This window comes from Solenopsis invicta, chromosome 11 (genome assembly GCF_016802725.1).
Source record: "Solenopsis invicta isolate M01_SB chromosome 11, UNIL_Sinv_3.0, whole genome shotgun sequence".
NCBI classification, from domain to species: domain Eukaryota; kingdom Metazoa; phylum Arthropoda; class Insecta; order Hymenoptera; family Formicidae; genus Solenopsis; species Solenopsis invicta.
The window spans coordinates 4,777,255-4,804,180 of record NC_052674.1 but is presented as its reverse complement, the minus strand read 5'-3'; the positions used below and the strand labels follow the sequence as shown (position 1 = coordinate 4,804,180).

At 32.7% G+C, this 26,926-nt stretch overlaps 2 protein-coding genes and 1 long non-coding RNA gene across 4 annotated transcripts; 2 read left to right on the top strand and 1 right to left on the bottom strand.

Annotated features, from left to right (window-relative positions):
• Positions 1-352: 352 nt before the first annotated feature.
• LOC105194693 (homeobox protein ceh-19) lies at positions 353-13,056 on the top strand. The gene is made up of 5 exons (XM_011159752.3): positions 353-1,723; positions 2,311-2,433; positions 8,969-9,198; positions 11,558-11,694; positions 12,107-13,056. Exons 1-5 carry the CDS (start codon positions 1,552-1,554, stop codon positions 12,318-12,320), a joined length of 876 nt encoding a protein of 291 aa, XP_011158054.1. The 5' UTR covers positions 353-1,551; the 3' UTR covers positions 12,321-13,056.
• A 272-nt stretch (positions 13,057-13,328) lies between these two features.
• On the bottom strand, positions 13,329-15,136 carry LOC105194692 (cyclin-H). Its single transcript, XM_011159750.3, has 6 exons — positions 14,893-15,136; positions 14,421-14,645; positions 14,166-14,339; positions 13,868-14,093; positions 13,666-13,777; positions 13,329-13,595 (listed from the first exon to the last, which is right to left on the bottom strand). The coding sequence occupies exons 1-6, from the start codon at positions 15,007-15,009 to the stop codon at positions 13,457-13,459; spliced, it is 993 nt and encodes a 330-aa protein (XP_011158052.1). The 5' UTR covers positions 15,010-15,136; the 3' UTR covers positions 13,329-13,456.
• Positions 15,137-15,448: 312 nt separating this feature from the next.
• Positions 15,449-23,641, top strand: LOC105194691. 2 transcript variants are annotated; one of them, XR_850663.3, is made up of 7 exons: positions 15,449-15,508; positions 16,178-16,239; positions 16,902-16,964; positions 17,232-17,363; positions 17,610-17,657; positions 22,543-22,811; positions 23,440-23,641. It is a non-coding gene; the product is annotated as an uncharacterized LOC105194691 (long non-coding RNA). The 2 variants fall into 2 exon arrangements; XR_005575906.1 differs by lacking the exons at positions 22,543-22,811; positions 23,440-23,641 and having other exon boundaries at positions 17,610-17,804.
• The last annotated feature ends 3,285 nt before the right edge of the window (positions 23,642-26,926 follow it).

Sequence of the window (26,926 nt, the reverse complement as noted above, 5' to 3'; positions counted from 1 at the left end):
TTGGCGGTGTCTAATAATAAACCAAAGGCCCAGTTTTTCGTGTTTTAGGCAACGCGCTCAAAATGATTTCATTAATATATATGATAATTTGTAAAAACATGCATCACAAGAACGATGTAATAGCTGCCATCAAATAGTCATCGAAATAGCGATTTTAATGACATGAATGCATTTATCGAACTTGCTTAAACAGTGTCACGTTATCGAATTAATTATCCAATAACAATGTAATATTATTAAATTAAATGTTGCACATTCTTGATATGATATCTCAAACAGCACAAAATTTTACATAAATATTTAGAAATATTTATGTAAAATTTTGTGCTGTTTGAAATATGTAATAAAAAATTTATAAAATTTTTCATGAAGATTTTAGAAAATTGTAACATGCGTTTTAGCGTTAAAAAATACCTTTCTTTAATTAAATAAAACTAACCAGAGGATCTTGTATATCACTTGCACAGCCAAAATCTTGTATCGGTTCTAAAAAGCAATTTTCCATATTTTTTTTAATTTAAATGAAAATATTTAATTCTTTTTGTATGTATTTTAAAAATATTGTATGAATATTATATGTTGTCTGAAATTCTTAATTTATTTTTGTGTGCATTACTTCTGTCTCAACTAAACAGTCAACTAAATATTTTTGATATGATACATGTATAAAAGTATTTTTAAAATTTAAATTTAATCTAGCCGTTATTATTTAAACGTACTATTTCTATATTTTTGTGTAGTCAGACGAAATCTGTAACAACTCGCTCTTCCTCTTTTCTTCTATTGAATTATTAGGCTTTATAACTGAATTAATTTCGCATCGCATCTGCTACCTATCATGATTATTAAACGGCGTTCCGTGGCAGTGACAGAAATTTATAGTCACCTCATTACCACCGTTTAGTGATCGCTACCGTCTCGCGATACGAGATCATTAAAAGCTCCTTCCAGAAACGCAAGTGTTTGCCAAGACCCGCCCAGAGGTTTGTGCGATTGGTAGATCTCGCGATGACGTTTGAGCACGTGGCTTTAGGATACCGCCTCGAAGAACGAAGAATTTAACTTGACTGCCAAAAAAATATTGTTGGACACCGTGAGTAACCCCGACAAAACAGTCACTGGTTTCGACTCTAATCTTCCGACAGATCAAGAGGTATCAATGTTGTAACCAACGAGTCTTATTGATTCTTTTGGTTACACTGCCAGTATCGTTTCCTCAATTTTTCTTTAATTAAAATGTAAAAGTTATTCATTAAAAAGTGTTGTAGTGAAATATTAAAATCATTCAATCATGTTTTGGTGAAGTTCTATCGCGACTTTTAATCAATTAACTGATTCTTGAGATTTTAATTAAGTAGTGTGAGTCAAGTTTTTAAAGAAAAAGTGAGTGATATTGAAGATTGATGAAAAGAATTTAAAAATATAATTCTTCAAGAATTGATTTATCAGTTGAAGAATTAATCTCAATAGACGCAGGATATTCATTCGCAAAAAGACTATTTTATAGATGTTATTAGCAGAATATTTTGAGCTTGACAAAACGTGTTCAAGATGTCTGATGAAGAGATGAAGAAATCAGATTCGTCAAAAGGAACGAGCGATTCTGCGGAAAATCCAAGATTATGCTCTTTCAGCATCGAGAGACTACTAGCACCTAGCAAGATAGCGGAGGAAGAAAATAAGTTTGCACAACAGACCGATTTATCTTTGCTTTGTCAAGAAAGTGAGTGATAACGAAAATCGAAAATGTATTTTAATCGCTTCTAAAATCTATTGTTAATCATGTTTGGAGAAAGATAATGGATTATAGTTTTTTTCTGCGCTTTTCTTTAACTGTCAACAAATTCTTCAATTATTTTATTATCTATTTCTAAAAAAATTATCTATTTTTCCATAATGTGATTAATGATACTCTCAATTAAATATTGTAAATTATACACATAATATGATATCTTTATACTTTATATATTATATAAAGCACTTTCTTAAAAATTATTTTGAAATTAATAATATATTGTAGCCAAAATCTGGAATGTAACAAGTAATCTTGCGCAGCTCAATCACGCTTCGACGTTCCTCTATAATTGTTTGAAAGCAGGATAAATATCAGCTGTTTATAAACTGCCTCAGCGTCAGCGTGATGAGATCCATTAATTCCAGAAAATTCGGCTACAATATTTAATTGTTACATAATATGAAGATCATTTTTTTAGCAATACGTACTTTTTTATATGGAGCTATAATAGATTTTGTAAGCAATCTCAATGTAACACAATAATGAAGATTGAACGAAATAATCACATTTGTCAGATAATGAATTGGAGACGAGAATGCTTGTTGCACCCGATTCATCCATGTCAATGGCGGAGGAAATTGAGCTCGACGATACTGACATGGTATGCTCGACATCACCTGAGCCAGAGATGTATTATGGTGAGTTTCATTAGTATCATTACGCTCTATTACATTTTCAGACAATCGCATAAATATCTACAATGTAATGTTCTACTTCAAAGAACATTCTCTCCCTTGTTGCTTTTATTAAAAAACAACAGGAAAGAATATTTTCCCAAGATATAAATATTATATTAGGTTGGAACAAAAGTTTGTAGCGTTTTTAAGATTGAAATTAAAAAATGTTTGTATTTGTGCGTAGATTAAATCAATCATTTATGTGTCGCTACGAACTTCTGTTCCAATCAAATAAAAGAAGACTTAAAAATTAACATTAATAAGAAAAATAATTGAAAAATTTCTATAAGAACAAGTCCAAAATGTAAATTTTAAAGAAACGATGAAGCTTCTCACTTTTGTAGCCTTTATTGTATAAATGTGGTAATTTTCTCTTGACGTATAAGTATAAGAACAAAGTTATAAGCTGCAATATTTAACTTTTTTAAAAGAAAAAATCTCCCGATTATCTTGTTTTTGCGGGAATTTTATATTTACCATGTTTATATATTTAGATTTCTGTTAAATTTTTGCCGGAACAAAATTTGTTCACGATATGACAATATTGATGAAAAATGATTTGGTGACAAATTAGATTTTATAAAAAGTAGACTGTTTTGTAAAAAAAACCCTTTAATTATAACAATACTTTACTTATCTTTTTAGGTTTCTAAATAAATAATGAAAACGTTTTATTTTTTAAATATATTAAATAATTTCTTAAATATTTAACAGCAATTTTATAATATATGCGAAAATAAATTCGCTTGTATGTGTGGTGTGGCAATGTTAAAATTCGCACAGGTGTAAAACACTTGTATTTATTTTGTTAAATCACTTAATTAATAAAGACATTTTGTGCAAAAACAGACATAATAAAGAAATTAAAGAAATGTTTGAATTCGCCGATAAGAGTTATTGAAATTATTATAGCCAATAATGACGTTACTGCACATATATAATCGTTGAGAAGTACTTAATAACGTGTTTGTTCTCTCAGAATCCAAATCAAATAAAGACATTTGCCGATGACAATACCATTTTTTTAGCTGTTAAATATTACTAATACGTATAATATGTTAAGGTCATTTCATTAAACGTTAATTATATGCGTATTATCGTAATTACGTAAATTCAACTTGAAAAGAATCTGGATATTTTAGCAATTTTATTAAAGATAATCAAGCTTGTAAACCTAATATTTTTACGTTAACTGTATAAATGATACAATTGAGTAATGTTTTTTTAAAGTTACAATAAAGTGTTATTTCATTTTTAACAAAATACAAATAGTTAATAGATTGTCTTTAAAAAATAAAATTTGTTAATTGTTTAATATTAACTATTGCTTAATGTATCTTCAGTGAAGAAAGTTTCTGAATTTTCACGTTCACAATATATTATTTGAAAAATCTTGATGGTGTTAATAAAAAGTAGTTATTTTAAATAATGATTAAATAGCGTAAGTGCGTGTATATAGTAAAATCTTCAAAGATTACTGTGACTCTTTGAGCTTGCCGAGAGTTATATCGTCATCTGCTGGGGACGATTTTGCGTCGGTTAGCTGGTAACATTATCACGGATACTAGTGGAACTAATTGTTATAAAATCCACATGAGACTTCTCTTGCGGTAACGAATCTGTAAGATCGCGCGGAGAGGACCGTCGCCTGTGAGTTTGATCCATTACTTCCTGCAGGCTCCACGCCTACTCAATGTTTCTGCTCTTCGTCCACTATTTATCTGTCTCCCCTGCTAATTCTGCCATGGAAATGCAGCAACTCTCTTACTTGCAGTAAAATGTAAAAAACGGTGCTGGTAAGATTTCTCCAAAATTTTTCCGAGTATTTACAAAATGTGAGTAAATCATTGGAATTTTCTTTAAAAATTTCCAATTGCGACTTTATAATTTGGAAATCCCGAGAAACGAAAGCTTCCTTTAAAACGTAATGATTAATTTGTTATTATTTTACGAAGTTATATGATACATTTGCACAGCAAATTTTTCATACACGGAAAAATTGGTCTTTTTTGCTGAAGTTCTTTTTGTATCTGAAAATTTAGCTACACAAAAAGAATAATTTTGCTGAAATATTGATCTGAAAATAATTATATTGAATTATTATAAAATTGTATCGGATGTTTAACTCGATCGCTAGAATGTTAAAACTGTTTGCAGCAACATTATCATTTGGGCGTCTTACATAATTATTTTAATAGCTCAACATAAAATTATTTTTTTTCTCTATCTAGCTAAATTTGTAGATGTTGCAGTAAAATTATTTTTTCCATGTGGATTCAGATTTTACAATAATTTTGTTGCACCATATTATAATAATTATTAAGCACATTGAAGCATAATGAGTAATGCTACAAAAGTTTTGATATTCTAGTAATCAGTTCGAGTATGTATTCTATATAATTATTTTTATAATTTAACAAAATTATCTTCAGATCTTTGTACTCAGCTAAATTTTTAGATATACTTTATATAGTAGCAAAATTGTTCTTTCCGTGTATAAAATTAATTCTGAGAATAATTATTGCCATAATACAGTCACTAGAAGTAGCACCGCATTTAACATATCTCAATCTTTATCCGACGCTACATAATGGAGAACTAGCTTATTATGTTTTACGGACAATTAATACGAGAGTTAAGCGATTCAATTTTGCAGCATCTCACAAGCCTTCAAGGGTTTCAACGACTAATTTCCATCCGAGGGCACGTAACCGCGTCGTGATTTACACGCCGTAATGGTCGACGCGATAAATTCGAGATCTAAGGAAAGGACAATTCTCGTTTGCGTGTGTTAGGCCTGAGATATGTGGGACGTCGGGTCTAACTACAAAGCCGTCAACGCGACACGTAAATCTTCATGAAAGAACAGCATAAAGTGCAAGAGATGATACCGGAGAAACACTTCTTGAACGAGTCCATTATAACACTATGATATCGAGCGACAATTTTACATTTATATATGACAGCTTTGTCAGTAAATTTTTAATCTTCTATTCTCGGATGTTATGTCTATCAAAATATCAATGATAGAAATGCGTGTCGTAGAAATTGGAGTATTAAATATCTGACATCTTTAAATGTCAAACCGAATTTTCAAATATATTTTCTTGAGCAAGTTATTAATAAGATCGTTAATAATTTAAGTAATTTTACTGTTCGGATATTAAGATCTTGATGGCAACAAAGGACCCAGTCGTAAAGTCATCTCTGAGACAGATTTGTCAATCGTCGCGACTCGCGTGCAAATTAATTATACTCGGGGTTGATTACGAGCATGAAACGGCCAGCAACGTCAGACGAATGAGATCTGGCCGCGCTTTATTGCGGACCTCTGCGTGCTCTCGTGCCATTCGTCACCGAATAATTAGGGGACAAGTTCGCTGTGCCTCGCAGCAATTAGGTAAACTAGAAGGCGTGGTATTCTATTTCCGCGACGTCCAACGTGTCCCTGTTCCTCGAGCTTCGCTCCTCTTCGTTCCCCCCGTGTCGTCGACTCCTTTTTGCAGCCGCTTCCTCTGCATCAATCCTTTCCTACTGCTTTCCAGAGCTCGTTCGTCAATGCAACCAAGTCAGAAACTCGACGACAAATGAGCCGTGAGAGACTTGCCTCCTTGCAGATCTCTTTTCTTCTTCGCTCTTCTTTCCACGTATTTCCGGTTGCGAGCAGGTTGTGATAATTCCATGTGCATCACATATTGTCAAGGGCATAATTCATTGAACTTGACGTTAATATTTATATATTTATATATTAGATCTTATATATTTTAAATAACCAGAAAAATTATCTAGAATAACCCTTTTTGTAAACTTGTGTGGATCACGAACCATTTTTTAGAATGGCAAACATCCGCGACCATTAAGCTTTAGAGATTACAAAAAAGCGTTCGTTACAGTTCGAAGAAAATATATATGAAATCATATAAGAAATGTTATTTGAGCATTAAGACCTTGTTATGACTGTCGTTGGCTTTTACTCGATTTTAGTGTTATACAAATTGCGATATTATTTCAATTATTGTTATAATGTTAAACCCTTTTTTCAAAATATAAGACATATGAAGATTTAAGGAATGTGCTTATTTTCTATTTCTATTTTGATAATATATTTGACGTCGCATAGAATTATTTTCATGTGCAAAGAGTTTAATAATTGTACTTTATTTCGAAATTTGTTTTCGATTTGTATCATAGTTAAAAAAATTTTTCGCAGTCCAAAAATCGGCTCGCGACTTACAGATGCGTCGCAACCTAATACTTTCGAATTATCTGATCTAGAATGATTAATTTTAATGTTATTACATTATTGTATATTGATGTACAATAAGAAAAAAGTAATGTTGATATTTGTTAGAACAAAAAAGCTTAAATGTTTTTACGGAGTTTCAATATCGTATTCTGCAAATGCACTTGAAAGATATATGGTGATCCAGAAACGAAATATTACCACTGCTGCAACAGCAGTTGACATGATTCTCTTTTGAGACGTGGATAACTGCATCGAGCGTGCACGTCGGTAGTGCATTTCGCGCGTAGTGAATTAGAGGCGGTACAGTTTTAGCCGACAATTCTGCAGTACAGCTAAAGGCGAGGAAGGCACGAAAAAGGCGCGAGAAACGCGACAATTACGTCGCCATCTGACAATTAGTAGCCAGTAAACGGCGCTTCTTGGCATAATGTCGCCGCGAATAGCTTTTTCGGAATATTTATTGTCGTAGCACACGAGAAACCACCTGAACCGTAAGCTTGAACGACCTCCTTCTCGTTCTCTTTCCCGAATAGTTTTCGATTTTATTCAAATATCTGATACTAATAGGTTTAAATGGTTATGGGATATTGGTGTTTTTATTTAAAATTCTTTATTATTGTCAGTTCTATACTTAATTTTATTCTCTAATTTTAATTTAAAATTAAGATATAATTAATTACAACTTTTCAATTTCCAACTTATGAGTTTCATTTATATAGTCATGAAACTAATTGTCCGGAATATAGAATCAAAATATAGAAGTTTATTTCATGCTTCAAATTCACCAAATATTATAATATTGTAGAAAAAATTCAAAGTAAAAACCCTTGCCAATGATGCATTTCTATATTTTTATTAAAATCAAACTCTTAATTTGTAGTATAAAATAAACCTGCAATATTTTGTTTGTCCAGACAATTAGTTTTAATGACTATATATAAGATTACTTTCTTTATTTAATATTAACAATAATAAGATTAGAATCAATGGAAATGTCAAACATAAAGATGAGAAGGCCTAATATATTGCGCGCGGTCTATTTATTATTAATTTAATATTATTCCGTCATGATTTTTTTTTACCATTTTATACAAACGCTTTCAACAGTAAAAGCAGATGGAGATAAAATAGAATCGGCATTTTGTTGCAATTCTATTTAAATATATCTTTTAATCTAATTTTGTTAATAACACACATTTATTTTGATAGAAATGGCAAATTTTCATTTCTAATCGCGTATTCGTTGAAAAAATATATTTGGTAAATTTTTAGCATAAAATAGAATATAAAATAAACTCTTACTATATTCTTCTATATCTGAATAATTAGTTTCGTGACTGTATGTTCGTAAATTACTAAATAATTTGAATAAATTACATTTTTCATAATTAATATTTCATAAGTTTAGAAATTAGAAAAAGTTTAATATTTAGAAAAAAATCACTTGAAAAGCTGTTGAAGAAATATCGAGATTATCTCAATGAAGATCAGTATTAGAGAGAAAGAGAGAGTAACATAGCATTCTCAGCGCTAGCGTGAAAGCTCAGTCGTTGCGATGCCACATTTTTTCGTCGGATGACGAATGGGCAGATAATTAGAAGATGATCCTCCGACGCTTAAGAGACCGCGGTCTTGTTACCAACCGCCTAAAAGTGAGCCCGAAGACATTCTTCACGACACGCTGCGCGACGTCGTGTACGGCAAGTCTTGTAAGCTCGGGATAAATATAAATATAAACAACTTCGACGTACAAAAAGTCCCGAGATTGATGAGAAAGAGGATTCCACGAGGGTAATTGGAGTCCGCTCGCGCTCAACGGCATGAAATTCACGCGTGTTATGTGCTTCATTCAAAAGCGATTAAAAGGATAAAGATACGATGTTTACGATGTTTACAACGAGTTGCGAGTGAATAATGACGCGATTTCGATGCCCACATCAATTTATTCGTACCTCGCCGTGATACTTTCTCCTTTTCACATCGAGGAACTTGCGCTTTGTAATTTGCAGTTACTTAATCGCACCGTATTGGAGATATGGCTTACTTCCGAACGATCATTAAAGAGGCATTTACATGATGCGGGTATTAAATGCCTGATCGCATCTTTCTCATATCATAAATGTCATCGTATCGTTGACACATGATAATTGCTTGCGGATAATAGCTTGAATGATAAAGAGATATATCTCAACAGCTGTTTTATTCGTGTTACTTATTTTTCGATGTACAAGGGGCGGAATATTTTTACAGAAGCATGTACCAGCAGTAGTGGCGCGAATTCAACCACGAGCGCGGACAGGGAGGACGTCCAGGAGAAGACCGTCGCTGCTATTAGCGACGATGAAAGGAAGAAGAGACCACGCACGGCGTTCACCGCCACGCAAATTAAATCCTTGGAAGCGGAATTTGAGAGGAACAAGTACTTGAGCGTGGCAAAACGGCTGCAGCTGAGCAAAAATTTAAAGCTTACCGAAACACAAGTAAACATCTTACTTTCGATCATTTCTTCTTAATTCCCGATAAGAAAATATTTATTAATCTACATGACGAAATCTTGCATCAAAATTATAATTTCCAATGATAAATATATTTATATAAAAGTAGATGTAGAAGCATAGATGTAGATGCATTAATCTTTTATAAAATATTAATAACTGTTTGCGCAATTAATTTTAAAATGCTGGCATTTTGTCAAAACTATGACGCTGTGCCGATTCGTCTTAATGGTATATTTGCAAAATTAAATTTAAAAAGGAACTGTTTAATAACTGAAAAAATATTTTAGCTGTATTAGATATAAAATATTTAAAAAATATAATTAATTTATATGTATGTTCATAAAAATATACATTCAACATGGTAACATTTTAAATAAAGTATCAAATTAGTTTTGAATAATTATAAAATATTTATACCTCAAAGAGATCTTAGATTTGTCTGAATTTAACAAATATTATTTAGAAATTTTATTTTAATAAAACTCTTGCGTAATGACGTATCAACTTAGTGCAATTATTGCAAAATTTTCAATTCGCGATGCGATTGTGCGACGTTTGCTTATCGGGGATTAATTAGTATACCATAATGTGTATCATAATTTTAAAATTCAAGGCTAAGTACCATTTGCGCATTATCCTAATGTCTTTACAAATACTAGTAACAATTCAATCATTCTAGTATAATTCTCTATTGAGTTCGTGTCAACAAACAAATTTAATTGGAACAGAATGCGGAGTGGTTATATCCTAAAACAGGATATTGTACTCAATAAATCGCGATAATGCCTTCGATTTCCGTAGATCTTTCTTAGCACCTGAAGGAGTTTAAGCCTCTTGTACTTCGAGTTCTTTAAAATCAACTGGCTCTAAATTATGAGCTTGTAGAGGCACCATATGTGCAGGCGCCAGGTCGTGGCGCCATGAGGGAGGATCGTCCTTTAAAACCAATTAGCACTTCTACCCTTCTTTCTCGCGAACTGTTATGGAAGGAAACTTTTTACCATGCATTTAACCTTTTCAGAAGTTTTTTTTATCCTACGTAACCGGAACTCGGTTATTAAAATACAGTTTTTAAAATAAAATATGAAGAAAGTTTGAAGGAAAAATATTTCACAGAATGGAGAGAGACTAAATTCCATATTATTGCATTAGACATCATATTTATATAAATACGATTAATAGTCTAATAGTTTTACAACGTTAGTCTGAAACGCATTTGACAATTTTCTTTCTGCGTCCTTTACACACTAAAATCTCTCTCTTATTTCTGCACCGTTCGTAATCACGCTACGGACTTTCCGCGGATATTTATTTTCTAATATTAACCGGTCCTCGAGAGAGCACACTATAATTTGTCGACATGACGATTTCGCTACAAAGCCGGCAGAGTGCAATGGTTGCGTAAGTCTCGGCAATGCACTTTGTAGCGCACGCTTGATACTCGCTCGTGCTTTAAACTAATTAATTTACGGCCCGCACCCCCAGAATATTCGCCATCGCGAAGATTGCGCCGTCATCGCCGACCAGTTGTTTGCCGGCAATAATTGCCAGCGCCGGTCGAAATATTGCGAACGAGCCGGATAATTATCTCCGCAATCGCGGTCGAAAGGAAGAACGATCGGACGACGGATCAGAGGCAAGAAAGAGACGCGTCGTGCCGCAGACATAACTGTCACAATATTTCTCCGAGTTAACGAGCCAGTTCGGGAGAGGCCCTATTTTCCCCTTCTCGTAAGCCATCTCGTACGTTTCGTCGTCGCGAGACTCGCATCCGCCGCGGAATGAAATGTACCGAGCGACGGCTGCTGCGCGCCGTCGAGGCGACGAACCGGAGAGGCGTCGATTTTTTAATTAGAATACGTCGTCGGCCCCTTATGTTCGCAACTGACTACTAAGAGACTCTTTGAAAAATTTCGTTCTGTATAAAAGACGACATTATTTTTTTATAGTGTATGTTACTCTTTAGTAAATTCAGATATATAAATGACGATGTTTTAGCAATTTTATTATGTAATATATAAAACTTTATTTATGTAAATTTAGATTTAATATATAAAACAGATTTAAAATATATATTTATCCATTTATAATTGTATTCATTTACAAACAATATATCATTATAAATGTTACTTTCTTTGATTCATGTTTAATTATTGGAAAACATGTATTTTATTGTAAAAAAAAATTAGAACTTTTACAATCGCAATCTAGTAGCAATTTTTTTAAAACAAATCCATAATTAATAAATTATCTCAATTAGCTTAAATACTTTAATTAACTGACATTTCTATGTTTCATGCATCACGTCTAAACTTCTTTTATAATTTTATCTCTTTTACAGATAAAGATATGGTTCCAAAATAGACGGACTAAATGGAAAAGGAAGTACACTAATGACGTCGAGTTATTAGCCCAGCAATACTACTCGAGCTTAGGAATTCCAGCGCCACGACCCATTTTTGTCGGTGATCGCTTATGGTACAGATCTACAGAAATTACAATCATTTCCAACGAAATTTTCTTGTTTTTTTGTAAAGAATATGCTGTCTGTCTTGCGAAACTTTCTTGTTAATATTCTACATAAATCCTATTCCATCTCTTGGAGACATTTAAAAATGATCAAAATATTAAAATATAAATTTTTCTTTTATTAAAAAAAAACAGATTATTTTGCAGATTTTGAGCAATATAAAATGATTTTTAGATATGTTTAAGTGTATGTAAAGAAAAAAGTTGAATTTATAATTATCGTGCAAATTACAGTAGGTGCATTTTATTATGTGATTTTGAAATGATGATTTTAATTTCAATTTTATTATCATTTCTCGTTGTGAATCTGTTAAATACGGATTATGTTTTGTGGTATATTAACATGTGTGTCTTTTTGCAGGTTTTTTAATTATCCAGGACAACCGCAACCAGGAGTACCATTGCTCCCACAGCATTTAACACCGTTGCCGTTACCCCCGGCATTGCCTATTGTTCAACCATTGCCTAGTAATCTATCAATGAGACAACAAACATCCATCTTTCAAAACGTACCAACCAGTCATCTCACGCATCATCTAACTCAGAGATTAGACTTCAGGCATCATGATCCTTAGTTTCTGGTAAATTATTGGTGACTAGTACTAGACCAGAATTTATTAATAATTTGGATACAAGGCAATACGAGACTATAAACTACATAAATCCGGACTTATTTGCCAGGGATAACGATCGTTATAATTGGTGTACATTTTTACGTTTTGCGTATCATACCACTCGACTACGCTATGTATAATTGTTACTATTTAATTTTTTATTTAAAGTACAAAATATTTGTATTTTCATAAAACACATATCATTTATCTATGAATATTTTTTTGGCTTAACTTTATATGACTTAAATAAATTAAAATTAATAAATGTATATTTGAGAAATAGATGAAAGAGATAACGTTCTGAGTAATCAAGCTACTTGTTGAAATAAATGATGTCGTTTATTATTGTTTCTATGCAAACTCTAAGAAATATGTATATGTATACATTGTAAACTGATAATAATTTGGTGCTTGTGTCAAGAGCAAAAATGAAGATATTTGCCAACATTGTTATAGTTCTATTAGTCACCTCCGCGTCGGTTATCTTTGCTAAACGTGATATATAATATTACAGTACACGTATTCTATTGGCGAAGATGATTATCACATAAAACATATGGATTCATTCTTAAAAAATTGAATCATTTCACGGTATACTTGAAATGAATAACATCAAAGATATTACATTATTTTAATTTAAATATATTACTTGTACAGGAAAATATAATGTACGCCTATATAAATAAACGACTTTCAGCGCAAAATATTTTTTAATATAGCAGATATATTTGCTATGAAAAATTTTACAAAATTTGTATACGATAAAATTTTAATAAAATAAAAATTTTTAATAATTTTATGTATCTACATATGCATTTATAATAAGAATATATAATGTACAAAGTAAATAATTTTTTAATATTATATATAAATAAATACAAATTATAAATTTATTTTGACTTTTTTTAAAAAAGAATGAACAAAATGAAAGTATTTATATATTTAAATTAGTGATAAATGCAGAAAATGTCGCTGTAAAATCCTATGTAATCATGAAAGTGAAAAAAATAGAGTTCCAAAGTTTTTCTAGAATGTGTGCAATTATATGCAAAATTGTTACCATACATAATGTTTTTATTATTAATTTATATTTAATATCACTGAGCAGGAGATAAAATTCTTCTAACTCCCAAAACTTTGTCGTCGTGAGCTGCCTGATCTTGAATAATTTTTGCATATTTTTCATTATCCTGTAAATCTTCTTCATCCAACATTTCCTGCATTCTTTGTTTGTATCTATAAATTCTTTAAAATTATACGAACGATCTTTGTAAAACATGTCAAACTTACCTAAAAATATACTTACATTTCACTATCAGGATTATTTTCCTGATTTCTGCATTTATCTAGTTTCTTCTCTAAGGCCTTTACTATTTCTCGTGAGGGTGGTTCCACACATTTAGCCATTGAACGTATTTCTGTAAAAATTAATTCGTAAATATGAATAGAGAGAGCTTATGCTGTGAAGAGTATATGGGAAATATATGGAATATATAAAACTTAATTACTTCGCACAGCTTCTATAATCCCATTCAATTGTTCTCTCGAGAAGAGTATATCAGTAACATAATTATCTAAGTTTGCAGAGGCTCTGGATGCTGCATGCAAGGTTGCGGCCAATGCAACTTGGCTTGGAGCATAAAGAAGAACGCTGTCTGTCAAGAAAACCCTTTCTAAGAACTCATCTATGTGTGGTCGTAATTTTTCAGGATTCTCCAAAGATGCATACCTTGTCTGTGAAAGTATGTATAACATATTTACTTGTGTCATACATAAAAAAACATTAAATGTTCAAAAATTATGTACCTTTATATCAATCATCAATCCTTCCACAGGCCTAAATGGATTATGAACAGTCAGATTATAATTTAGCTGTTGCATGAGAAGTAATTCATTATTAAGAATTATGTCGGATGCCTTTTCTCTATCTCCCTTAATATTTGCTACAAACTGAGATATAGACACATTGAATTCTTCAACCTAAAATAACATTATTTTTTATATGAAAAGATTCAATTTATAAATTCTATAAAAAATCATAAAATCAAGAAGAATAATTACCTTGCACGCTAGGTATACACAGGTGACCAAAATCTCTTTTGGATGATAGTCCATCACACTGTTTCTAAGGTAAAATCTTTTGAAGTAATGCAAAGCAGTGGCCACAGTAGCACGAGGCATTGGTGGATTGAAGCGACGACAGAAGTCCCTCAATTGCAACTCGTAGAAACGGAGTAATGTTCGCTCCTCTGCATGTGAGAGAAAATATTCCTCCCTTTCCTCTGGCTACAAACAATAAAACATTTGTAATTATACTATTTGTTAATTTAATTGATTTGTTATTGGAAATAAATACAGGAAAAATATAGCACATTGCCAATGTTTTGTATACATATATGTTTGTGCATACATAACCTACAAAGGTTTCCATCGATAATATTTGAGCTTGGAAATCACAAGCACACAAAGAAATAAATACGTCGTTTGAAAAAGCGATAATTCTAAATAAACAGTTATGAAAATGTAGACTCACAGTCATGTTGACACCATGTTTTGCAATAAAATCAGCATTGGTTTTTTCTCTCAATACAGTCAAATCGTTCTCATCGCTAAATATCCAGTATTTCTTTTGCGAGCTACATGGAAACATTTTGACGAGACAGGTGATAAAAAAGGAAAGAACAAAACCGAATCGTGATCAATTGTCAAAGTCACTTAACGAGGACCAACACACTTCAACTGAAATTGCAAATGCAAACTGAAAAATTGGACAGGTAGCACCATCACACGGCCATCTTCAAACTACAGTTTGCAAGCCCAAAAACGATTAATCGACTCGATATCGATTGATGTGTAGAGAGACAATTTGCCTCATATTTTAGTTTATTCGTATCTTTTAATTGTTATTTAGATATAATCATAATCTGAGACATGTCATAAACGTAATGATAATTTATATCGTGATGCGAAAAATAAATGCAAAGTTAAGATCGAGATACACAGTATCGATCTTGACGCGTAAGTTGATCGCGCGGAGACGAAGCCGCTTCCCGCCGTCTTCAGCTACGTTCACGTTTCTTTCTCAGAACGCAAGGGCCGCGGGACGGATGGGCTCCGGAACGGAGGAGTCATTGCAGCTCATTTAATAGGTGAATGAAACCTCGCATCAATAGTTATTGTCAATTTAATTATCGCGTAACGTGTAGATTCGATGCTCATACGTTATGCGATCGCGGCGCAAGCGCGGCTTCGAGTTCGATGCATGTAAAGTTGACCACGCGAAAACGAAGCCGGCTCACCATTTTAATTTGCATTTACGTCTGATTACAAAAGACGGTGAACGCGATGCAGATCGAAGCGGGAGCGAGTGACGTAGCAAACTCGTTGATAGGTAAATCTGTCGTAATCTCGCGATAACATTTACCGCCAATTAAGTTAATCCTCCTAAAGATTCGGTGCTGGCATATTAATGAGTCGATCGATAATGCGCATTCCGTAATAATTAGTGTCGAAAAAATATATCGCAAATGATTGACAAAACGACGAGCATATTATGTTGCGAATGACGCGCGCGGATACTTCCTCATAATATTAGTACGCTTACTCTAGCGAATGCGAAATAATCATAAAAGACAAGTTTGCTGCTCGACAATATGTTGCGGAAAATGCCTAATCGCTAAATTGAGTGCGAGACATGATAGCGTCGCCGAGTCGCTGCGGTGACGCGGACGCGGCGTCAGTCTTGTCGCGTGAAGTTAACCGCGCGGAGACGAAGCCGCTTCTCGCCACCTTCAGTTGCATTCACGTTTCTTTTACAGAACGCAACGGTCGCGGATGGACGTGCTCCAGAACGGAGGCGTCATCGCGGCTCGTTTAACAGGTGAGCAAAACCTCGCGTTAATAATTATTGCCAAAACTTAATCATCACGTAACGTAGATTCAATAGTCGTACGTTGCGCGGCCGCGGCGCGAGCGTAGCGTCGAGCTTGGCGTGTAAAATTCACTGCGCGAAAACGAAGCTGGCTCGCCATCTTGATTCACATTTACATATGTGATTGTAGTACGCGGCGGATGCAGGATAGATCGGAACTGGAGCGAGCGGCGTCGCGACTCGTTTAACAAATGAACGAAATCAATTTCAATCTCGATCGCGTCAACATTATCAGCTTAGCCGTCGCGTAATATACAAATTCTACTCATACCGGTGATTCGTACAAATGCGTATTTTGCAATAATTAGTTGATCGAAGGTATATCGTGTTACCTGTTGACAACGGCGATACATATATTATCTGATTGCAAGTAACGCGCGCGGATGTCGAGCTTATAGTATTAATATGCTTCTAACATATAATACAAAATAATAATTGTCATAAAAGACAACGTACATTTATTGCTTGAGACGCGGACCAGTGCATAAATGTGAAGTTGAGAGCGGGATGTGTAGCATTATTACGTCACAAGTGCGGCGTCGCTATGAAGTTGTCCGCGCGGGAAATGAAATCATTTCGTCTTCTTAATTGTATTTACTTTTTATTTGCAGAACGCGCGGCGTACGCAGAAAGGATCAACTCAGGGACGAATGGCGTTATGATTCATTTAATTAGTAAGCAAAGTTTACATTAACCATGCATTTATTTTTAACAACACCTAATTATCGCATAAAACATAAATTTGATATTCGTTTACAACATAGCGCGCGATTCTGGTATTTTAGTAATTTATTTTCATTAAAACTTTATACTTTTATTACATATTTATTGAAATTATGAAAAAAAAACTTGCATGCAAGAACAATTTTTCCATATATTTATTTTCAATATTATTTCTATTTGAACATTTTTTTGTATTTGAATACTTTTCTGTGTTACAGATTGTATAGTATCATATGTACTACAATTTCATTATTGCACATTGTGGGAATATAATCTGAAGAGGAGATCTGATAACTCGGAAATAAATTAGACTTAAAGGAGGTATCGGGTTTCGGAAGACAAACTTTGCGGTAAGCATTATTGCTTACATACGTAAAATTAATTGTTTGTATCATTTTTTTAAAAATAATAATAATTAAAAGATATTTTAATTTAAAATTTTTTAAATTTATTTTTATGAAGTTATTTTTTTTGAAAATGCATAAATATAATATATTAATTTCAAAGCAGTTAAAAAATTCTGTCTGTAAAAATTGTCTTTTGAATCGTTGATTGTTTTGAGAGCTACATTAATAAGGATCTTATATCTATTACAGATTTATCGTAGCGATGTGTCTGTTAACGCCACTGTTGCGCATTGATTGGTGAGTGATAAAAAAATTTATAAAAGAGGTAACAAAACTATGAACTATAGCAATACATTTTACTTTTTAATAATACAAAAAAAACGTTTTCTAACAAAAATGTTTAAAATAAATTGTCTCAAAAAAATTGAGTTTCAATAAATAAAATTATGTCGCGTCTATTATTTTAATGAATGGAATTATTATTATGTTCAGACACAATAAACATTTGTAACTTTTATTATGGCCATAAAAATAATTCTGTCAAGACATAATTTTAAATAGATAAATTAAAATTATGTTATGACATAAAAATAATTCCATTTATTAAAACTATGTCGTGACATAAAAATAATTCCGTAAATTATAATTATTTCAAGACATAATAATAAATGCAAATTTTTATTGTGTTTCATACATAATAATAATTTAATGAATAAAAATTGTGTTTATACCAAAATGATTAATGACGAATTGAATAATATTGAATTGAAAAAATATAAAACTTTAGTACACACAGTATAGGTATTTTAAATAGAGATAAAAAAATTAAAGCAAAAATACAATTTGTTAAGCTCATTTTAAATAACCATAATATTAAAAATTTGTTTGCCTGTTTCATCCGGACCTTATGTTAGAGAATAAATGAATTGCCCATAAATGATTCATACTATAAAATATATAAATTCTAACCAGAGAGGTTATTCATATTTCTCATTAGAACACATTAGAATTCAAATAGATATAGCAATTAGTATTAAATTTTCTAAAGAAACATAATAAATTTGAATATACATACTAATTGTAAGATATTTGTGTTCACTTTAATAAACAAAGTGGTAAATTGTATTAATTTGATACAGGTAGTAAATAAAAATCTAATATTTAGATATAATCCCATAATCAAAATTAACAAAATAAAAACAGAAACTGCTTTTGGATTCACTAGGAACTTTCAATTCTATAAGTTTTGTTAATACAATTAGATCATTTTTTTAGTGGAAGACAAAATATAAAATTTTTTTGGAAGATTTTATAACCGTAAACAGACACAATTTGCATTAATTAAGAAGATAGTTTTTTTTTCATGTAAGCAAATTATGTCAGTTTGTAAATTCTTCAAAAAGACTTTATATTCTCACTTATATATGAAATAATAAATTATTGATATGACACTACTTGTGTTTTGTATGAGTGCGTTTTGATGAAATTAGAATTTTCTGATAATTATAATAGAACTCGATATCTTATACTTAGAAAGATCTATAGACTTTATTTTAATTTTGTTATTCCTACAAAATATCTGATTCATCTGTTTTTAAACAGACATACTGGTTGACTTTGTAAAATATTAACCAACGCAATAAGACCTTATTTTTTTGTGCATTTATACTTCTATTTAATCTTCTTCGTGGTATACGTACAAGGCACTACGATCAAACAAAAATAATTTTCACGTTCAATTGGGTACATGTGCAATTACGGATACGATTCAGTATTGGAGATCGATGCAATGTGCACTCTGATTTATCGTTACGTTATCGGTTCAATGAGAACATGTCTCATTAAACTTAGCGTCTAACCGGCCGATCAGCTGGATTAACCACGATTTGTGAGCATGTCGCGGGTTGACAAAGCACCCCAGAAAGTGCGTCTCCTTTAAGTGACTTGCTGCCTGCGACTATGGCTTGTAAGATACAAGTGTCGTACGAATCGTGGTTAAAAAAGCTTAGTCGACGTTAGACGTGCGTTAAACGTGATACAAAAGGCAGAACGCATTCGCAACGACCTCACTATCGATCCCGTATCTATCGGGTCCAAAATGATAATTCGGTATTTCGTTAATCGCCTAATAAGCAATGTCTCTTGCAGATGCTTCGAAAAGATGCTTGCAGCGCTACAAAATGATTTTTTAATGCAAAAATTATTTTTATCTTTAAGTGTAATTTTTATTTCTACTTCAAGTTTTCGTAATAAATGCACTAGACATTGTGATTCGTCCAGAAAATAATTTTCGCTTTTGGTTGAACACATCTGAAATTATGGGGTACGATTCGGTATCGGAGATCGAGGCAATGTGCACTCTGACTTCTCGTTACGTTATCGGTTCTATGAGACCATGTCTCATTGAACTTGGCGTCTAACCGGCCGATCAGCTGGATTAACCACGATTTGTGAGCATGTCGCGGGTTGACAAAGCACCCCAGAAAGTGCGTCTCCTTTAAGTGACTTGCTGCCTGCGACTATGGCTTGTAAGATACAAGTGTCGTACGAATCGTGGTTAAAAAAGCTTAGTCGACGTTAGACGTGCGTTAAACGTAATACAAAAGGCAGAACGCATTCGCAATGACCTCACTATCGATCCCGTATCTATCGGGTCCAAAATGATAATTCGGTATTTCGTTAATCGCCTAATAAGCAATGTCTCTTGCAGATGCTTCGAAAAGATGCTTGCAGCGCTACAAAATGATTTTTTAATGCAAAAATTATTTTTATCTTTAAGTGTAATTTTTATTTCTACTTCAAGTTTTCGTAATAAATGCACTAGACATTGTGATTCGTCCAGAAAATAATTTTCGCTTTTGGTTGAACACATCTGAAATTATGGGGTACGATTCGGTATCGGAGATCGAGGCAATGTGCACTCTGACTTCTCGTTACGTTATCGGTTCTATGAGACCATGTCTCATTGAACTTGGCGTCTAACCGGCCGATCAGCTGGATTAACCACGATTTGTGAGCATGTCGCGGGTTGACAAAGCACCCCAGAAAGTGCGTCTCCTTTAAGTGACTTGCTGCCTGCGACTATGGCTTGTAAGATACAAGTGTCGTACGAATCGTGGTTAAAAAAGCTTAGTCGACGTTAGACGTGCGTTAAACGTAATACAAAAGGCAGAACGCATTCGCAATGACCTCACTATCGATCCCGTATCTATCGGGTCCAAAATGATAATTCGGTATTTCGTTAATCGCCTAATAAGCAATGTCTCTTGCAGATGCTTCGAAAAGATGCTTGCAGCGCTACAAAATGATTTTTTAATGCAAAAATTATTTTTATCTTTAAGTGTAATTTTTATTTCTACTTCAAGTTTTCGTAATAAATGCACTAGACATTGTGATTCGTCCAGAAAATAATTTTCGCTTTTGGTTGAACACATCTGAAATTATGGGGTACGATTCGGTATCGGAGATCGAGGCAATGTGCACTCTGACTTCTCGTTACGTTATCGGTTCTATGAGACCATGTCTCATTGAACTTGGCGTCTAACCGGCCGATCAGCTGGATTAACCACGATTTGTGAGCATGTCGCGGGTTGACAAAGCACCCCAGAAAGTGCGTCTCCTTTAAGTGACTTGCTGCCTGCGACTATGGCTTGTAAGATACAAGTGTCGTACGAATCGTGGTTAAAAAAGCTTAGTCGACGTTAGACGTGCGTTAAACGTGATACAAAAGGCAGAATGCATTCGCAATGACCTCACTATCGATCCCGTATCTATCGGGTCCAAAATGATAATTCGGTATTTCGTTAATCGCCTAATAAGCAATGTCTCTTGCAGGTGCCACGAGAAGATACTTGCAACGCTATAGAATGATTTTTTTAATACAGAAATTTTTTTATTTTTATGTACAATTTTTATTTCTACTTCAAGTTTTCGTAATAAATGCACTAGACATTGTAATTCGTCCAGAAAATAATTTTCGCTTTTGGTTGAACACATCTGAAATTATGGGGTACGATTCGGTATCGGAGATCGAGGCAATGTGCACTCTGACTTTTCGTTACGTTATCGGTTCTATGAGACCATGTCTCATTGAACTTAGCGTCTAACCGGCCGATCAGCTGGATTAACCACGATTTGTGAGCATGTCGCGGGTTGACAAAGCACCCCAGAAAGTGCGTCTCCTTTAAGTGACTTGCTGCCTGCGACTATGGCTTGTAAGATACAAGTGTCGTACGAATCGTGGTTAAAAAAGCTTAGTCGACGTTAGACGTGCGTTAAACGTGATACAAAAGGCAGAACGCATTCGCAACGACCTCACTATCGATCCCGTATCTATCGGGTCCAAAATGATAATTCGGTATTTCGGTATTTTTTAATTGCGTAACAAACAATGTCTCTTGCACGTGACAGGAATTTAGATACTTGCATAGATATAAAATGATTTTTTTAAAGTTAAACTTTATCACTGGGAAAGGTTCGTGTTGCATTAATTAGAAATCTTAATTAGATTCAACGAATACATCTATTCAAGAACGAACAAATCAGAAATCTTGTAGGAATTGCCAAATTATAGTTAAATCTGTCAAACAGTCAGATTATTATAACCAATGTCGTCTTATAATTATCAAAAATTCTGCTTCTGGTTTTATCAGGAATGCTCAATTCTTCAATTTTTTTTAATATAATTAAATTATTTTTCTCATTGTAAGCAAGAATATAAAATTTTGTGAATACTTTTTGCTTATTTATATTTTTAATATATCTTATTTTTGTGGGCTACAAATACGAATAAGCTGTCCTAATTACATTTTCAGTTATTATTCGAGATCAAGTAGATAAAATTCAGGAGAGCAGACTCCTCTATTGACTATATAACATGAAATTTTAAGAAAGCAAGTAATTGTCTTTAAAAATTATATGTAAAGTTCTAATTATATTATTAAACATAATTTTTTGCAACTTTCTTTCTGTAGAATACATACATCTCTTCGATAAGAAAACATATGAAAAATTTTTTATTTTTTTAATTCAGTCGTAATCGATTCGTCGTTACTCAAATTATTTGGCTCTGACATACGGTTAAATGAATTAATTCGATCGGGTTTAATGAAAAGTAAGACCAATCTGGCCGGATGATCTATTTTCAATTACATACTCTCATTTATTTTTTTATTTGCTTCAGTGAACTTATTCCATGTATTAAGCTATCATATATACACTCGTCGATGATTTAAATAAACGAACCGCAACCGGTTCGTCGCGTCGCGTTTGTTCCGGGAGTGTCGTTCAAAGTAACTGGACTAATGGATTTAACTAGTCCACGTGCGTGATTTTAATATATTATTCGCGAGTGTTTCGCGAGTGCAACGGAAGAAAGGGACCTGACAACTTGGACCTGAGAGGAGGAGGAGGCCTGGGAGAGGTATCGGGCCCCAGCGGAGCAACATTGTGGTAAATATAATTCCTCATTTATATAAAAATAATCTTTGTTCCTTTTATACGATCTTATCGCAATAAATTACAAAAAAGCTACTCAAAGAAAGAAAATTTATATAAAATTTTATACACACCTAAAGAAAAGTTATGTTTAAGTTGATGAAATCGTTTCTTCAACTTGATTTTTTTAAGTTGAAGTAAAAATACCTTTGAAGAAAAAAAAATTATTTAATTTCTAGAAATAACACAATATCAATCTTTTTTAAAGTAAATAAATTATTTGTTCAAATTATTCGTTTATTTTAAACAATTAATTGTTTAATTTAAAAAATGTACTGGTAGAAGTGTAAGAGATAATTTAATTGTTCTGATTTTTAAAAATATATTTTTTTCATTTAAAAAAATATTTGCGTTGTATATATGATCGAACCATTTCTTCAGTTCTAATAAAAAGGTCAAACAAAAAATTTTTTTAAGTTAGAAATTTTTTTTAACCGTATAGCAATACACAAATTTCTTTGAATCAAACAAATAATTTTTGACTCAAAGAAATATTTTTCTAAGTGTATAAGAATTGATTTTTAAAACATTTCTTATTTTGAGCGCAGTTTTAATTTTTAAATTTTATATTTGTGTGTTACAGTAATCAACGTAGCTTCGTAGCTCAATAACTCCGCTCGTTGCGCATCGGATCGGTGAGTCAAAGAACATATTTTTTTTTTTTCTTGTATCATTGTTGTGCAAACGTTCTCCTTGCGGAGGATCGAAGAAAAGGACACTGAAAGAAAGAGTTTGATAATAACTGCCAAATGTTGGGTGAAATAAATTTAAATAATTATACATTTGATTAATACAATAAAAAATAATTTTACTTTCTTAAATATTTTTATAAACATTGCTTAATTTGATAATACTTGCTAAATATTTAGAAAAGTAGAAATATTTTTGGTAATATTAATCAAATGTTTAATTATCATTATTTTACCTAACATTTGGTAGCTATTACTGAACTTTTTTTCAGTGGACCCAACAATTTTTTAAAGGGGAAACCAAGTACCCCATCGCGCTATTTGTTCGGGAGTGCCGTGTAAACTATCATTATCGCACGAGCGTACCCATTTTCATGTGTGAGTGCAATGATTTCTGATGATCTGACAGGAAGAGGAGGAGGCCTAGGAGGCAACCTTGGAGTGAGTAAAAGTATTTTTAACATGTACAGAGCTTATAACATGTGCTTATAATATATCTAGCTGAATCAATGTATATTTGAATCGTATATTATAAATATCCCTCGAGGTAAATATCAACGAGGAGAAGCAAACGCAGTTTAGCCTAGACTTGAAGCATTTTTATCGCAATGTTGCAAAATAGATGTGCTATAGGTATTATCAATTTCGAAAATGAATATATTAATAATGTATGAAGATTTTGTTTCACGAAAAAAGCCAGGATGGCCGCTTTCAGGTTTCTCTCTGATATGACTGTTTTTTATAAAACTATAACTTTAAGTTATATACTTAAGTTATATACTTATTTTTTTTATTAATGCGTATTCTTTATTAACAGAGATAATATCTCGATTAAATATAACAAAAGTTTTATGAATAAATCATTATTCGGTATACATTATTATTTGCTCAACGGGTATTACTTTCTAACGGAAGCGAGTTGAAGAGATCTGTTCTAGAGTGCAGCATGAGTCACGTATTCAAGCTTCTGATCGATATTTAGGAGAACTACAAACAAAGAATTAGAATATAATTTAAAACTACGTAACAAATAACGATATATTCATATAGTTATCTAAGAATAAATCTTTCCATTTTATGATAAAAAAAATTCTTGAGCGAAAAGTATTGCTCGTGTGCAATATTTCGCATTCAACTATTTATAATTAAAATTACAGAAGATATGGAAAACTAGATAAAAATACATAATAGATCTCAATTTATTTTTTATGAAGGTTGGGTAGTAACTAGTTAAAAGTTAAAAGTTAATAACTTAACTTAGTTAATTTTTAATAATATAATTTTTAATTTAAACTAGTTATTTTTATCTAATTATTTTTAAACACATTTTAATTTATTAACGTTTTTTCTAAGTTAAAATTTTATCTATGTAAAAGAAAAACATTATAGAAGGAAAATACATTTCTAAATAAAAAATAATATTTTTTTATTGTTTTGCATAAAGTTTATTTGCAAATAAAATATTAAAAAGTTGTTTGATGATTTATATTATAATTGTTTTGAGTAATCTAACGTATTATACAAATTTCTAATTTAATATGAATAATGCTTTCCAAAATTAATTTTTAATTTAAGACAATTTAATCTTAATTTAATTTTTAATTGGCTTAAATTTTTGTTTATGTAATTTTTAACATAACTAAAATAATTTTAATAACTTTAATTTAGATAGAAAAATATATTAGCTTACATAACTTTGCTTTTTATTATTTTGTATTTTGGATCTATGTTTTAGATCTAGAATTTATTACATATCAAGATGACAATTAAGTAATCATGAATATTTACGCAGTCTTTGAAAATAGGAAAATAGATGTATTCAAAATATATTTAATATATATATATATATATATATATATATATATATATATATATATATTCGCGTTAATACATATAATTCTATAGTTATTTTATTGAATACAAAGAAATTAAATTTGCAGTAAAAACTGCAATAAAAGTCGTAATTTCTTAGTAATATTAAAAACAATTGTAAATATTAACCACAGTTATTAAAACCCATACAACACATAACATTGCAGCAACATTTCAATATTTCAGTAATAAACGTTAAAAATATTGCTGTAATATTCTGCGCTGTGTGGGAAGCTAATAACAAAGAACGCGAATCCAAAAGAGAGCAGTCGTTTAAACGTCATACTTCAAAGTAGTTGCAACACGCATTAGAAAGGGTTCGCCGCGTTTTCTGGTAACCGGCGTGTACGTTACGAGTAATAAACAAGATCACGGGACCGGGGGTCCCGACGGCGGGGCAACGACGTCGGTAAGGGCAACAGGGTTGAAGGGAGGAGGCGGGTGGCCGATTTTAATATGGACGCCCCCGCAAGCGGTTGTGCGTCCGATCTGAGTAGGCGTTCCTACGACCCTTTGTCAACCGACAACGCCGCTGCATCTTATCGCGCGATCGTAGTCGGGGATCTCCCCATTCCGCCACGCTCGGCCCTCGAGGCCATCGCTGTCGCTGCCAAGCTTGTTCAAGCGGAGAGACGCGGGGCTCCTTCCTCTCTCTCTCTCTCCCGTTACATCGACGGTTATAACTCTCCGCGTCGTTTTTTACGACGTTGGTTTACGTCGCCGCGACTTTGTCGTCGTTGTCACGCCGCGATCTGGCCCGCCGATCGCCTCTCGCCGCGGTATCGCGGTTGCGATCCCGCATCGATCAGAGATGGAAACTGGTTCAGATATAACCCCGCTGTTCAGATTTACATACGAGGATACGATACGCGTGGATAGAGGCGCAAGTCTGATTTATGACTTTCGATATTTTTCGAACGGTTAATTGTATTCGGCAGCGGCAATAAATCGGTTAATATTTATGGATTCGAACTACCTGCGAACATCGCTGATTTATGTTTAATTTGATAGGAGAAATTACAGTCTTTCCACTGGCGATATAATGGATAATGAATGATATTTTTCATTTTTTGTTACGTTCTCATAGCCGATAAACACGTCGTTAATTTTCCTCAATAGATTTTTATTATTACAAAATAAGCTGGTTCATCTTGACTATCCATGGAAATCGGTTAATTCATCTTTTCTACCGTGCATCGTTTTTCTCATCGCTGTGTGCACAACTGCAATTCATGTCAAGGGCTCGCGCTATCGATTCCCTGTATCACCGACGTTCAACGGTGCAACGCTAAAGTTCTCTCTCAAACAGAACGCTTGAGAGAGCTTTCGATGAAATCGTTAAAATAAGATATCTAATTTGAGAGTAGCGGATAATCCGCAAGGTTTACTAGTCAACGCCATTCTAAGAAGCCTAATTTCCATGGAGGTTTTATGGGGAGCGGGCAGAGAGATGGACGCCCTCCGAAAGTGAAGTACATCCGCCATTAATCTAATATTGCGGTCGCCGCC

Bases quoted from the DNA above. Each gene is read 5' to 3' on its own strand.
- LOC105194693 (XM_011159752.3), top strand. From the start codon at position 1,552: ATGTCTGATGAAGAGATGAAGAAATCAGATTCGTCAAAAGGAACGAGC. The intron at 2,434-8,968 runs GTGAGTTTCATT...ATATTTTTACAG, and splicing joins TGAGCCAGAGATGTATTATG to AAGCATGTACCAGCAGTAGT. The intron at 9,199-11,557 runs GTAAACATCTTA...TCTCTTTTACAG, and splicing joins TAAAGCTTACCGAAACACAA to ATAAAGATATGGTTCCAAAA.
- LOC105194692 (XM_011159750.3), bottom strand. From the start codon at position 15,009: ATGTTTCCATGTAGCTCGCAAAAGAAATACTGGATATTTAGCGATGAG. The intron at 14,340-14,420 runs GTAATTATTCTT...ATGTTATTTTAG, and splicing joins GTGTATACCTAGCGTGCAAG to GTTGAAGAATTCAATGTGTC. The intron at 14,094-14,165 runs GTACATAATTTT...ATACTTTCACAG, and splicing joins GATTGATGATTGATATAAAG to ACAAGGTATGCATCTTTGGA.